This window comes from Ctenocephalides felis, unplaced genomic scaffold (assembly GCF_003426905.1).
Source record: "Ctenocephalides felis isolate EL2017-DRISC unplaced genomic scaffold, ASM342690v1 CF-g0.4_SCAFFOLD_01170, whole genome shotgun sequence".
Taxonomy (NCBI): domain Eukaryota; kingdom Metazoa; phylum Arthropoda; class Insecta; order Siphonaptera; family Pulicidae; genus Ctenocephalides; species Ctenocephalides felis.
This window is the reverse complement of record NW_020537324.1, coordinates 59,550,632-59,565,129: the sequence shown is the minus strand read 5'-3', so window position 1 is coordinate 59,565,129 and position 14,498 is coordinate 59,550,632. Positions and strand designations below refer to the sequence as shown.

The window sequence follows — 14,498 nt, the reverse complement described above, 5'->3', positions numbered from 1 at the left end:
ATTTGTTTACAAAATTATCTGCATAAAATGACATTTGCCCTTAAGCACATGGTCAATCAAATCAAAGCCCTTTTTAAGGTTATAATAAAAGCCGTATTTGAATAATAAGTAATATAATCTCTTGTCATGTCGAATAGAGCCAAACCTAATATTTTAGTGACAGGTACAGATAATACAATAGCATCAGAAATGCAAATTAACATTTTATTTTCCTAGGTACGCCAGGGGTAGGTAAATCAACTTTGTGCAAATCACTTTCTGAAACATGCGATTTACGTTGGATTGATGTATCGAAAATGGCCCTTGATGAAAATTGTATTGAAGAGTACGATGAAGAATACCAATGTCCCGTGCTTAATGAAGACAAGGTTAATATTAGTTGCTATAATGACTTTCTAATTTATTTTTTTGCAAAATTTATTTAGTTACTAGATTTACTTGAAGAAATTGTAAAAGATGGAGGTTGCGTTGTTGACTACCACGGATGTGATTTTTTCCCAGAGCGTTGGTTTGACATAGTATTCGTTGTTAGAGCTGATACAACTACTTTGTATGATCGACTGAAAGCAAGGTAATTTATTAATAGTTTTATAACTTAAATATGTAGTAATCTGCTTTTTTTTTAGAGGATATAATGATAAAAAACTAGAAGATAATATGCAATGTGAAATATTTCAAACACTTCTTGAAGAAGCTAAATCATCCTATGAACCAGAGATAGTCCATGAAATTTTTGGGAACTCGCAGGAAGATCTGAAATCTAATGTTCAACGAATTCAATCATGGATAGAACAATGGCAAAAAAATAAATAAAACTTTGTTAAAATAACTTGTTTTATTATATCAAATTAACACTTGATAAATTTAATACATAATAGCTATAATACTTTGTTAGCTTTTAATAAACAACACTTTTTCAATTTTGAAAGTATTTAAAAAGAATTCATACTGAAAACTTATTAAAAATAAATTTAGGTAAAACTTTGGTAATGGTTAATATATAGATAAGGAGTTAATAGATAGTAACAGCAACTAGCCTTACAATGGGGGATCCCCATTCAGAAGACGACTGTTTCTAATTCTCTGCTGGGTTTGAAAATTTTTCCTTTCAGATCTTGATGCACCTTTGAGGCAAAGAAGAACAGGATTGTTCTCATTAGCCTTCATAGGATCATAAGTAGGACAGTCTTCCTATATAGAAAGATTATAAAAATATACATATAATTTCCTATACAAAGATTATAAAAAATAATTCCAATTATTGAATGTGCACACAATACTTACATCATCCCAGCTTTCTGCAGGTTCTTCAACTACCACAGGTGCAGAAACCTGTCTTCGTACATTCTCAGTTGTGTAGATAAAAGAATCAACCTTATGTCTATCAGGACAGCTTCTCATATGCTCCTAGAATGTATTAATGATAAGTAATTCTTGGAAAACAAAGGTTCATGCCGTGTTTCATAAAACATACATTAGGCAAAAAAAAGCACATTTTATAAATTTATGAAAAATAATAAAATAAACTTAACAATTTACCTACCTTTATTTTTTCAGGAGGAACATGATGCGTAAAATTTAAATTGCAAATATGATATTGCTTTTCAGGGTGCTGCACTGCACATTTCTTGAGATGCAAATGATAACGAGTTGGACGTAGGCGATGACTGGGGTCATATGGACAGGTAACTAGTTCATCACCAGTTTCCAAGCAGGGCTCTAAATACAGTTTAATGAAATTATGTATTACAATGATAATTTAAGTTCAAAGCAATAAAGTCGTAAATGAATTCAAATAACTTATTGATGTGATATGCTAATTAAGTACTTACCATTGAGCCTTTCGTTTGCGGGTCCGAAATTCGCAGGCATTGTCCGTCTTCGTCTTTTTCAACAGATTTTTTTTAACTGGTTTCGAGGTCAAGGTAGTTAAAACGCATAAAACTCGAACAAGCGAATATAGTTTTGCAACTGAGTTTATTATTGCAATAAACAAACGCGGCTCCGAATGTAGGGCAAATTTATGCTATATCAACTTTTTTCGATGCTCGTTCTTCGATGCGAAATAAATGAAGTGCGTTTAGCCAACAAAGATAAATCAGTTCCAAGTTCCAAGGCTTTATTAACAAGTGACAGTTTAGGCGGCTTAGATCTTCTATTAATATTCTTTCATGCTGTTGGCCAACTTGATTGTGAAAGAGCACTATATAGTTTAATAAGAGCGAAAGAGAAGCTTTTATATCTATGGTGGGGATTCAATATTCATATTCAACTGTTATCCATGTATGACTCATGTTCCTAGCTCCTAATATTATTATTATTATTCGCAGGCAATATTAAAATATGATATATTCATACTTTAATTCAATGTTAATACTGTTATCGATGCTAATAACCCTAGACAATTAAAATATCAATGCTAATAATCAATCATCAATTTTATTACAAAGAAACCATGTAAAATTATTATTTTCATGTGTGCTCTTAAACTTCCAATACTTATAAATGATGATATAAAACGTAAAAAAATTCTGTATATTCTAGATTCATTTTAAATACTTTCATAATTAAATATTTGAAGAAGGTTATATTATTTTTAAGTCCATTGGTATACCATCATGGTATGGGTGCATGCACCCATGTTTGTTAATATAAACATTTTCTCAAATTTCTTCTTGATGAATAATCATGAGAAAGTAACATGATAGTTTATTATTACATGTTATTATTTTCTGTTTAATTTTATTTTAATATATCAACTTCTTTTAAACAGTAATATGATTGTTGCACAGCATCAAATGCGTTAGAAACCTCACAATTGTTATATGGTGACATTTTGCAATACAAAGCACAAAGTATAATATTTTCTATTATTCTTTACTGAGTTTTTAGTAAAACTATGTATATGAAATATAAGGAGCATGTTGAAATACATGGTTAAGAAAAGTTAGCAAGCTTTTTCTTCAAATTCAAGATCATTTTTCTGACATATGGTCTGATATTAATTTTGCAAGGAAAAGAAGGCCTATTTTAGAAGCTACTATGATCTGCTTCCATTAGTTGTTCCTTCATTAGTCATTATGAATATTAATTTATGCCTTAATTATTTAACAAAAAATATAACTCTGATTATTTTATAAACATATTTTTTGTTTCAATGACATTTGCCAAAAAATTTTTATACATTTCATTTAACAAAAACTAAATAATTTTATATACATCTTTCCATTCATTCACATCATACACATTTTCCTAAATGTTATATTAATTCTTGGAGTTTGTATAGACTTTCTGGGGGGCAGTGAATGATACCAAATTTCATTAGTGGGTGGGTTCATTAATAATAAACTACCATGTTCTAAAACAACATTAACTGAAAGAAAGTATAAAATCACATTGCATCCATGACTGTTACTTATAACAATAATGATCTTGCATGATAAAAATAAATGTTTGATTCACCTGGTTTGATAATACAGTTAGTTTCTTTTTTGCGACAATCTTTATGCCTCAATTTAAATACACGCTCAGCACCTAGTGATAAAGATGCTATAGGAGCATTAGCATCCAATTCCTTCTCATTATCTCTATGTTCACCAATATGATCTTGGCCATTTCGGTATCTAATAATATCAATATGAATAAGTAAATAATGTTATCAAAATGCAACTTATTGTTAACAGAATAATACAATAAATGTGACAAAATTTATTATATATGCACAAGTTGATTAGCATACTAAATATTTGTGCAATTGAAATAGAAAAAAGGTGAGGGCTGTTTAATGGTTAATATCATCAGGATTTAATGAAATAATACTATTAGAAAATACCTATTCACAAGGGCTAAATTGAATTCAAATCCTGTTAATGTTTTTAATTTGTTTCGAATATCCAAAATAGCTTCAATCCATGGTAGGGCTTTGATCGTGTTTCCAGAAAATGTGTATGATACACCATCATCGCCATAAGCTACTTGTTGTCTAGGTATTGAATGCCATTTTCCAAAAATACTGACAAAAAATATTTAATATATAGTTTGATAATATTTAAGTTTTTAACTTAAAAAGTCAAAGCAAATGAAATAAAGACATTTCTTTTTGCCATGTTATCAACCAGTTCATGAAATACATACAAAATCGAAAGACTTGTTTTATGAATTTAAAGAACAAAATTATAAATAAATATTTTCTTTATTTAACATAGCATTGATACCGCACTCTCGAATATTCATCGCTGTAGTAAACGACATTTTCCTCCAAATCACGAAACAGGTCATCCGCTTTAGATTTATCCAAAAATTGAAAATAATCTAAATTCAATCCAGTGTCTTCATATTTTCTGAGATGTAATTCAATTTCTCTGTCGTCAAAGACAACTTTACGCATTTCTTGAGAAATTCTCATAATGCAAATAGGTATTTAAATAACACAAATATAAACTTGAAACATACAATACTCGTCAGAATCACAAGAGATGAATAAAATTCCCCGAAATGAGTTTTATCTGATTTGATCTTATAATCTGACAATGCAAAAACTTTATTTTTATTTAATTTATGATGTTTGGAAAATAAGAACAACGAGAAAATGTTCCGAATTTCCCGCTGTCTTTTAACATTAACAAACAATGTTGGTATTAAGTTCATATCATTCTTTGAGGTTAGGATTATATTATGTAAAGATCAAAATACGAAAAACTTGCTAAAATCCTAGGCAATGTAATAAACTAATTAAAACTGCACAATTTAAAAAACTTGCATATAAAGTATTTATCTACTGAAATTGTTTAATAAATGTATAAAAATCTAACATACGCACTTAACCTCGGCTATATAATCAAATTTTCTACATGAAGGTATAGTGTCTTCACTCGCGCTATTTTATTTACATTAATAATGAGAATTAGAAAGCCAAGAAATTTTACTTTTCCAGCAGTTTTCTTGGTAACAACATTAGGTGTATTTGGCGGTGTTTACATCTGGAAACCACTTCTAGAACAACATTTTGGAATAAAAATTGAACGAAATACTGAGGTATTTTCAAATATTTAAAAATAATTTTAAAAATGCTTGATTATTTTATTATTCCAGAAATTAGACGATACACCAAAATGAACTATTTTCTATTATTCGGAGGCATGGTGGCAATCACTGGGAGTTTTATAGGCTATAGATCATTTATATCCCCTAAGCTACAACGGAGCAGAGGAGACAGAAATGAAGCATTTGCTAATTATGTATTTGAAATGGAGAAAAAATCTAAAAGTGAATAAATGTATATATAAATAAATAAATAAATAGATACTATATATCGAAATTTATTACTCAAGTTTTTCTACAGCTTTAAACATTTATTGATCCTTATATTTGCCATTGTAGTAGGGCAAGTATTGTAAAACTAATTTCCAATCAGTGAAGTAGCAAAGGGCATATGCACCAGCTAGACCAAAACCAGCAGACGTTCCTACCCTGTATTGACAAAATTTAAAGAAAAATAATTGAACTTGCTATTATGTAAGATGAATTTTCAATAACTAGTATCACTCACCACTGTTTTGCTTGCTCAATGTGTTTACTCCCGAGTTTTCTCAAAATACTCATTTTGCTTACTTAAATCAATGCTCCTCGGTTTCAATAAATAATTTTAAGCGCAGAATTTAGCTTTGCGCTATTGTTTCAATAAGGGATTAAAAATTACAGCTGTCAAAAATTATTTTAGTATTACCACGTGCTGAATAAAAACCTTACTGATGCAGCAGCTTCTGGCAATACTTATATATTGGGACGTTAATTATACAAAAATTAATACAATAATTAGATCGCAACAGTTAAAAAATATTCACAAGTTAAAGAAACACGTATTACTAAAATTTAATGGAACTGATGGTAACATCTTCTACTTTTTTAAATTATCGAAGTACCGTTAATGAATATTCTTGTGATATTTCTTTGAGTAACTTGTATTTTTCACACTGGTATTTTCGTTACCATTGCTGCTATTATCATTTTCATTACTCCTATCTTCGGGAGTGTTTTCGGAATTTACTTGTTCTTCTTGTTCTTGTTTGCTTGGTGGTTTGGGGGCAGGTTGTATTTCTGTTGCATACCCCAAATTGTAATATGGAAGATATTTTAAAACAGTTTTGAATTCTGTAAAATAAAGAACACCTAGTGCTACTGCAGTTCCATAAGCAAAACCAGTAAAAACCCTGTTGGACAAAATATTTTTTATGTCATAAATTATATAGACAAAGAAAGCATTTAACTAAATAAACCATTTTCAATATAAGAGGGAATGATTTTATGAATATTTCAATCCGATGTTTCATACAAATTTGAAGATTCAAATAATTTATTTACCAAGCTTTTGATTGTTCCAACAATTTCCTTGATGGTAAAAGCCATGACGACTTAGGTGAATTTTGATGCTCTGTAGTTTTTCCAGACATTTTTTGTGATTTTTCACATCTGCATCAAATTTATATAAATAATTTATTCATAAATTCTAATATTAATTTAAAAAAAATATATATGTTTTAACTTTTGTTTCAATTTAAATCAAATGAAAGTTTGGATCTAAACTTGCTCAGTACATTGATAACTCATTTTCATTTACAAAAATTGGTTCTCATATATATATTTTATTTGTAAAATCATTATGCAAATTTTGCTTTATATATATTAAATATAAAAAAATATAGTTATAAACATTATTTTGTTCACAACCATTTTACATATAATTGAGTATTGAAGTATTATTAGTATCCATAACTTTAAAAACTTGATCATATTTTGATTTCTAAGGTCATATATTATTAACAATCAAACTTATTTATATACATTAAAGCATTGAATGGCGATACTTGGATCCATGTTTAGACCAGTAATTTTTGAGCCAGCGTTGTATAGTTTTTGTATGAAATGAACGCGCTTGCACAACAGAGCTAGGATCTGATTCACTTGCAGCTCTAAGATCAAGATGATGAGCTCCCTCAGGGATAATCACTGCTATCAATGTGTCTCCAATACTTCTCAAAACTCCTCCACCACTCCAAGGATCCAATAAACCATTAGAAAATATTATGTTACTAGCAGCTCTGAGGAATGGTGAACATTAATAATCACAGTATAAAAGAATCATTATTCTATAAAATTTTAGCATGCTCAAAATGAACTAATTATTAAACACATTTTATAAAATTACTACAGACTATTATATAATTCACAAGCTTGCTAAAATGAAAAAATTAATACAGATTTATGATGCTTATTACCCCAAGTTAGATCCTCCATAATTTAGAGCAGCTGCAAATTCTTGTGGTCTTACTCCAAATTTCTTATAACAATCATCAGAAAACTCTTTAAGATTCCATTTTATATTTGGAAACATATCATCTACGCCATTGCTGCACATTGGCATCACCATTTCAGTACAACTCTATTGAAGACATTATTTGTTAACAAATAATTTATTTTTACAAATTTAAATTATCAAGACATGTTTTACTTGAAAATGCCATCCTTCATCTCCTAGTTCTGGCGTGGCATGAACATCTATATCCAAACATTTAACTTTTCCTGTGTAGTTTGTATAAATGGTCAAGGCTGCTTGAAGTTTCTGAAGACAATAATATAAAAGTACAGAATATTTGAAATTTGAAATTAACCATAAATTTTATGTTTCTCTTAACTGTGAAAGTATTATTAAATTTACAGATTATAAATTGATATTTAATACTGAAATCAAAATCAAAGTTATGAGATTTATATACTACATACCTCAACAATGTGTTCTGCATCATATGTTTCATTAAGTCGAGCACAAACTTCACGTACTGGATATGCTGGCATTGGAGCTAAAAAGTTGGCCTCATAAGGATAGTTTGCCATTGCCAAGTTACCATAAGTATCAACTAAATAATCTTCCAAATCTTTATAATTTTTCAACGGACTACATAAATTCCAGATTTTTGTCAGGTTTTTTAAACCCTCTGCAGTTGAAGACAAATTTTTCATAACCGCCCAAGATTTTTTTATATTAGAAGAACAATTTGCATTGTATGCTGTTTTGAAATCAGAAGTAACAATTCGACTGAAAACTTCACATGGTGTAATTCCTGAAAACTGTAAAACTGGTGCTGAACTTGCAATGGCTCCAACCACTAAATGTGGATATTTCATTCGAAACCTAGTAATAAAATAATCATTGTAATTCAACAGTCAATATTTTCATAATGTTTCATATTATTCATCTAGTTAATTAAATAATCAATTTTATCAGCATATTAATCCTTACCATGCCGCTAACATGCCTCCATATGAACCACCAATTGCAATTACTGGATTACCTTGAATAGTTGTATCTCTAGAGCTATGATATTTTTTAGGTCTATTTATTTCTTGTAAAAGTTTTGCAAAATCAGCTAAAGCTTGAGATGATGTTAAATAACCTAACTTAGATAAGTTGGTATATGACGCATTTCCAAATGGTAATGACTCTCCATAATATCTACATAATAGAGCATTAATGTTTTATTAGAGAAATTATTTCAAAGACAAAAATTTAATAACTAAGTATTATAATAAATAAAAGCTAAATACAACAAAATAGAAAAATATGTATAAAAAAATCATTATCGTTTATAGAAAAAGTTTGTTTAATGAAGATATCACATATTATTTAGTAAAAAGAAGTTAAATCAAATAGACACCTGTGTTCAGCAAATACTATTAATCCTTTAACTTGGGGTGCCAATTCCCATATAAATCCTGTATTTTGTGCAAATAGTTCAATATCACCCTCATTGCCTGTGTAAAATATTATTGGTCCTTTTTCTGAATCCCAAAATGTATCATTAATTAAATATCTAAAAAAAATAAAGTAAATGTAAAAAAAGTAAAGTAAATAAAGTAAAAGAAAATGATGAATAGTCGACAATGTTAAAGGGATAAGTTTGTTCCTTCCAAAGCCTGGAAAGTAATATTGAGATTTGTTTGAGATATATATGAATTGAGATAAGTTATAATTTTTGATCGTTATTGGCAAAATAGTTTGTGTGTCATACATACCTTAACTTAAAAGTATCATTTACTGTAAAAGAGAAATGATCAATTGGTAAATCTGCATATTTTATAGAATAGGTGTACTTTGATTCACACGAAAAAATGAGCAATGTTAAACCTAATACAATATATGATATTTGTTGAAACATTTTAAGAGTTGAATCGTTTAAACAATAAACATTGATAAAGAAAATAATTATCTGCTTAGTAACTTGCACATTGCTCCTACTGTTATGTTATCTTAATTGTCAATTTTGAAAACAGACGAAATAAATACAAGTTCACTACTCAGGTTAGCCACCCTAGACAATATTAGAATACACCGTATTCATGTTAGCCACCTTGATGATAACACATGCGACGGTCAGGTCAGAACCACAGATAAACAAGTATAAAAAGTCAGAACGATTTTGATATTTTTGTATTGGTGTTTCGCTCACAAGTCAAGTCACAACCACAACTTAACTTACGAGTCAAAAACAAACAAGCAAGTAGTTCTTGTCGCTAATAAAAATATGTTATAGTTTTATATTCATACTTTAAAAGTGTTTTAAATTTTTAAGAATTTTTTATTTGAAAGTATTTATCTGTGTACAAAAATAATAAATACGATTAACATGGACAATTTGTGGTAAGTCTTTAAAGTAACTCTGATATGAAAACCGTTAAACATGCATGTCGTTATTTTAGTTCTGACTTTTATGAGAAAAATACTGGTAGTTAATTTATTTAAACATTTATAGCAAACGCATCAGTGAACAAGTTCAAGAAAGAACATACAAGGTGTTAAAAGATTTATGCGGTATCTGGCAGCACAGTTACAGAGAAGAAACTATAAGAAACAACTGTGAAAAATTTATAGATCATGTTGCAGATCTCTACAGTGATATTATCGAAGAAGCTGAATCAGTTAAAGATGTATATATACAAGAATTGGAAAGTATGTATATTTTATATCTAACATATTCTTCTGGTTATTTTCCACTTACCTACATGAGCCATTAAATAAGACAAACAAAAAAGTGACACTTAACATCAATGAATTATTTGTTTATTCACTTTTCCAAAGAAGTATTTTCATCAAATTAATAATGTGACATACTTTACTAAAAACCTATTCTCAAATATATTTTTCTTTTCGTATAGAACTAATGAAGGATGTGACAGAAACATGTAAACTGCTCTCAGAGCCTTTGCCAGAAGAATGCACACAAGATTTAGTGCTATTTGAAGCTATTGAAATTCTCAAACAAAAATTATATGAGTAAGTAGTTTGATTTTATTTATAATGAACAATTTCGTTACTGGAATAATATTTTTCAGTTATAATAAGATTTACAATGAGAGGAAATCTGTCATTAACGACTTGTTGGGCAAAGAAATGAGTTTATGCAAAGATTTAGGATTCAAACAGAAAGGACTATCAACAAGTCCAACATTGCCTTCTGGTCACGATATTGAAGTTTTCCAAAAGTACTTGTTCGACTTGGAACAGGAAAAATCTTTGAGGCAAACAGAGTTAGAGAAGATGCGCAAGGATCTAATAAGGATATTTGGTAAATAATTTAAAAACATAGTAATATTTCATGATACTAACTAGGGACAATTGTTTTTATAGATGAGCTCGAAATAAAGCCATCACTAGATTTTGAAGCTGTTCTTCTGAGTGACTCCGAAATGAAAGTTACAGATGCTGTTATGATGCGTGTTCGTAATGCACATGCTGATTATGTAAACAAGCTTGAAAGATCTAAAAATATTGTGAGTATGAAAATACATTAGTGCAACATGTAAATGTCTAATGTCAACAGTTACTTTAATTTTGTCTAAATTTGCAAACATATGAATTTAGAAGAAGCTGATATATTTCTATATTTCTTACTCTATAACAATTTTTTTGTATTATTAATGTTATTTGATTTAAATATCAGGTTTTAGAATTACGTGAACGCCTTAGTGCTTTATGGGAACGCTTGGAAGAAGATTTTAATGTGCGTAATGAGTTTCTCCTAAAATATCCTGGGCATGGAAGTAAAACCGTATCTGCCTTGAGAGAAGAAATAAAGAAATGTGAAGAAAAAAAGAAAAATAATATAAAAGTTAGTATACCATCTATTTTGCAATTGAACTTTATATGAATTGGATTTCACTTTATTGCAGGTTTTTATAGAAAAAATCAGAAAAGAAATTAATATGTGGTGGGACAGATGTATGACTTCACCTGAAGAGAGATCAAGCTTTTCAGCTTATCAAAGTGACTTCTACACTGAAGACTTGTTAACCTTACATGAAATGATGGTGGAACAATTGGAGCAATTCTATTATCATAACCAGTAATTTATAGTTTTTATTATAATGTTCCTTATCATTATTTATTAAAATATGCATTAAATACTTACATCAAATTTCAGGAAAATTTTTGAATTGCTTTCAAAAAGGCAAACGCTATGGGAAAAGTTGAATGCCTTAGAAAGTAAAAGTAATGATGCCAATAGATACAATAATCGTGGTGGAAAGTTGCTTCAGGAAGAAAAAGAACGCAAAAAAATTGCATCTCAACTTCCTAAAGTAGAAGAGGAATTATTGCTTCTTGCTAAAGAATATGAAATAAAAACTGGCAAAGTTTTTACTGCTTATGGTGAAGATATTGAGATCTTAATCAAAAACAAGCACTTAGAAAGAAAGATAGTAAGTTATAAAAATACTTTGTAAATATTCCATTTAATCACAAATTATTTTTTCATAGGATAAAGAATGTCAATTATCAGCACGTAAGCAATCAAAGGCTGTAACACCTACAGCTAGTTCAACAAGAACACGTCTATTTGCCAATACCAAATCGAGTTTAAATGTTCTTAGCACTCCTGGCGCAAGCAATCAACGAAGAAGGAGCCCTGTATTAACACCTCGGGTAAATTTAATTACTCTAATTTAATATAAAACACTTTCTTCAAAATTAATACTGGTTTAGTTTATTGCAGTTATAATGAAAATATTTGGTCACAATGTAGAAAAATATGATCTAAATATTTAACTGAGAAATTTTTAGATTCATATATTTTTAAAGTGTTAATTATTGATTGAATAATGCATTTTGCATCATTTCAGGTTTTGAAAACTCCCAATAAAAATACCAATACACCTCGAGCAACAAAAGTGAATACCAATGTGTTGTCTTTGAAAAAAGGACAGTCTTCATTTAAGAGAAGGGTATGTAGCAAAAAATTTTATGAAACTACCATTACTCCTATGTTTGTACAGATATTTTTTTGTTCATTATATATGAGACATTTCGCATATAAATTTTGATTGATATGACATATGTTGTGTTAATGAAAAAATAATAATATTCATTAACTGCTTTGATAATGCATTACTCGACATAATACTTACAATCCTAACAATGATTTTTTTGAACAAAAACAAATACATTTCTTAAATTATGGTGGGATTATTTTCTACTGATGTTTGCATGATAAAACCTTTATTAAATATAAATAACAAATTAATGATCTTTATTCTGTAGTCTGGAAATCAAAAATCAGCTGTTAAAATGAAGAAAACCTTATCAAATGTGGCACCAGAAGAATTATTAAATACTTCAAAGGCTTATGCACAATTTAAGGTAACTAAATATTTGGATTTCACAATTGTGATTAACTAATTTAAAAATTTCTTACACTTTCTATCATAATTTTTTATATATTGTAGACACATTTATCCAAGAATTCCCATCTTAGAAGCAGTATAGCACACAATAACATGCCTTTACCAACTGGAAATTTGCTTAAAACTCCGCCAAGAATAATTATTTCAGAAAATACCCCACCACAATCAAAGAATACTCGAATGACTCGGCAGAATACATTTACTACTTCAGGTCAGAATAAAACACCTGGATTGACCAGATCTTCCAGCAACGTGTCACCAGGATCATACAATAACAAATTGTCTACGAAAAATTTGCCAATTATAATATAGGAATTTTATTTATTGATTAATTTTTGTAATTGTTTTAAGAGTTTTAAAACTTTTTTATAGTACTGCTATTTTTAGATGAGTGACTGTTAGCATTGAATGTGATGTTGTGTGTATTTTTATTATTATTTTAAGTAATGAATTATATATAAAATTTTTTTATTCACAAAATGGATTTACAATAGTATAATTGTTCTGTTCTGTTATATAATTCATACATTATTGTATTATCTATATAAAATATATATTCCTTGTATAATAGTTGTGGTGTATATTTTACATATGAACATAATATAATTTCCATTATATAATTTTGGTTATTTTAAGATTGCTTTTTCAGCACAAATAATACTTTCCATAAACAACATGTAATTATCAAATTATCTAAAAAATTGTTATGGAATCTATTTTGAACCAGATTGTTTTTTGATAAAATAATACTTTATAAATGTTCTATGTTTTTAGTAAACAAATAAAATTTGGAAATTTATAGGTTGAAGTGAATCAATAACCATAAAAAAGACTCACTTTCGTTAAAAACATTTCTGGCATTAATTTCTAAAAAGAACTTTTGAAAAAAAAAGTTTTAAAATAAATAATAATAATGAAGCATTTTTATACAAGCTGAAAACACAATAAATAAGCAAAAATAAATATTAAAATGTTTATTTAATCCTTGTTGAAATAAAGAAAATATTACAAACAATACTATTATTAGTCTTCAATAATTTCAATGCTTTATTATTTTGTTTTTGGTTTGATATGCATATGTAAAATAAGTAATAAATTTGTAAAATTTATTTTAACTGAATGATAACACACCTAAATATTGAAATGTATAAGAACACAAGAATTGAAAATAATTTTAAAACTTTTATGATAAGGCTGCATTTTATATCAAATACATACATATATATATATATATATATATATATATATATATATATATATATATATATATATATATATATATATATATATATATATATATATATATATATATATATATATACAGGGCCGGTCCTGCCTTGCATGCGATGCATGCAAAAAATGCGGGCGCACGCCTTAGGGGGCGCCAAAACGAGATTTGGAAAATAATATATCATTCGTATTTTTTTTTAATATGAAATCTAAAATACTTAACAGATTATAATAAACAATCTAACTTAACTATGGATATGTAGAAACAGAAAGCATATTCAGTTTGCAATGTGATATATGTAGAAACAATTAATTACTCATGCAAATTAGTAAATTATTGTTCTGCTTATTATTTAATGAACTCATTAAATTTTTCTTCGATCGAAGTTAATGTAGAATTGAAACAGAAATGATCTAGTGTTCAATACCGTAAGCGCAAACCTACGAAAGTTTAAATTATTGGGCATTATTGATGAAAAATTGCGAGGTGATTTAGTTTAAACAGATCTTGTTAAAAAAAATAGATACAAATTATA

At 28.2% G+C, this 14,498-nt stretch overlaps 7 protein-coding genes and 1 long non-coding RNA gene across 9 annotated transcripts; 3 read left to right on the top strand and 5 right to left on the bottom strand.

Annotated features, from left to right (window-relative positions):
- Positions 1-13: 13 nt before the first annotated feature.
- Positions 14-827, top strand: LOC113368354 (adenylate kinase isoenzyme 6). The gene is made up of 4 exons (XM_026609904.1): positions 14-163; positions 217-368; positions 426-571; positions 627-827. Exons 1-4 carry the CDS (start codon positions 127-129, stop codon positions 811-813), a joined length of 522 nt encoding a protein of 173 aa, XP_026465689.1. The 5' UTR covers positions 14-126; the 3' UTR covers positions 814-827.
- A 173-nt stretch (positions 828-1,000) lies between these two features.
- Positions 1,001-2,167, bottom strand: LOC113368355 (gametocyte-specific factor 1-like). The gene is made up of 4 exons (XM_026609905.1): positions 1,833-2,167; positions 1,544-1,719; positions 1,285-1,407; positions 1,001-1,191 (listed from the first exon to the last, which is right to left on the bottom strand). Exons 1-4 carry the CDS (start codon positions 1,870-1,872, stop codon positions 1,039-1,041), a joined length of 492 nt encoding a protein of 163 aa, XP_026465690.1. The 5' UTR covers positions 1,873-2,167; the 3' UTR covers positions 1,001-1,038.
- Positions 2,168-3,233: 1,066 nt separating this feature from the next.
- LOC113367458 (DNA oxidative demethylase ALKBH2-like) lies at positions 3,234-4,504 on the bottom strand. The gene is made up of 4 exons (XM_026609066.1): positions 4,215-4,504; positions 3,833-4,012; positions 3,463-3,623; positions 3,234-3,373 (listed from the first exon to the last, which is right to left on the bottom strand). The coding sequence occupies exons 1-4, from the start codon at positions 4,403-4,405 to the stop codon at positions 3,234-3,236; spliced, it is 672 nt and encodes a 223-aa protein (XP_026464851.1). The 5' UTR covers positions 4,406-4,504.
- Positions 4,505-4,700: 196 nt separating this feature from the next.
- LOC113366750 lies at positions 4,701-5,242 on the top strand. Of its 2 annotated transcripts, XR_003366297.1 has the most exons (3): positions 4,701-4,856; positions 4,937-5,034; positions 5,092-5,242. It is a non-coding gene; the product is annotated as an uncharacterized LOC113366750 (long non-coding RNA). The 2 variants fall into 2 exon arrangements; XR_003366296.1 differs by lacking the exon at positions 4,701-4,856 and having other exon boundaries at positions 4,865-5,034; positions 5,092-5,108.
- A 57-nt stretch (positions 5,243-5,299) lies between these two features.
- LOC113366749 (cytochrome b-c1 complex subunit 10-like) lies at positions 5,300-5,709 on the bottom strand. Its single transcript, XM_026608407.1, has 2 exons — positions 5,549-5,709; positions 5,300-5,469 (listed from the first exon to the last, which is right to left on the bottom strand). Exons 1-2 carry the CDS (start codon positions 5,599-5,601, stop codon positions 5,352-5,354), a joined length of 171 nt encoding a protein of 56 aa, XP_026464192.1. The 5' UTR covers positions 5,602-5,709; the 3' UTR covers positions 5,300-5,351.
- A 214-nt stretch (positions 5,710-5,923) lies between these two features.
- Positions 5,924-6,483, bottom strand: LOC113367457. The gene is made up of 2 exons (XM_026609065.1): positions 6,361-6,483; positions 5,924-6,209 (listed from the first exon to the last, which is right to left on the bottom strand). Exons 1-2 carry the CDS (start codon positions 6,447-6,449, stop codon positions 5,924-5,926), a joined length of 375 nt encoding a protein of 124 aa, XP_026464850.1. The 5' UTR covers positions 6,450-6,483.
- A 313-nt stretch (positions 6,484-6,796) lies between these two features.
- Positions 6,797-9,286, bottom strand: LOC113368326 (lysosomal Pro-X carboxypeptidase). Its single transcript, XM_026609877.1, has 7 exons — positions 9,070-9,286; positions 8,712-8,867; positions 8,297-8,509; positions 7,780-8,188; positions 7,508-7,618; positions 7,275-7,438; positions 6,797-7,097 (listed from the first exon to the last, which is right to left on the bottom strand). Exons 1-7 carry the CDS (start codon positions 9,210-9,212, stop codon positions 6,842-6,844), a joined length of 1,452 nt encoding a protein of 483 aa, XP_026465662.1. The 5' UTR covers positions 9,213-9,286; the 3' UTR covers positions 6,797-6,841.
- Positions 9,287-9,457: 171 nt separating this feature from the next.
- LOC113367456 (protein regulator of cytokinesis 1-like) lies at positions 9,458-13,044 on the top strand. The gene is made up of 12 exons (XM_026609064.1): positions 9,458-9,694; positions 9,807-10,003; positions 10,210-10,327; positions 10,387-10,619; positions 10,682-10,824; positions 10,995-11,162; positions 11,224-11,396; positions 11,475-11,751; positions 11,810-11,974; positions 12,172-12,273; positions 12,590-12,688; positions 12,775-13,044. Exons 1-12 carry the CDS (start codon positions 9,681-9,683, stop codon positions 13,042-13,044), a joined length of 1,959 nt encoding a protein of 652 aa, XP_026464849.1. The 5' UTR covers positions 9,458-9,680.
- Positions 13,045-14,498: the final 1,454 nt, after the last annotated feature.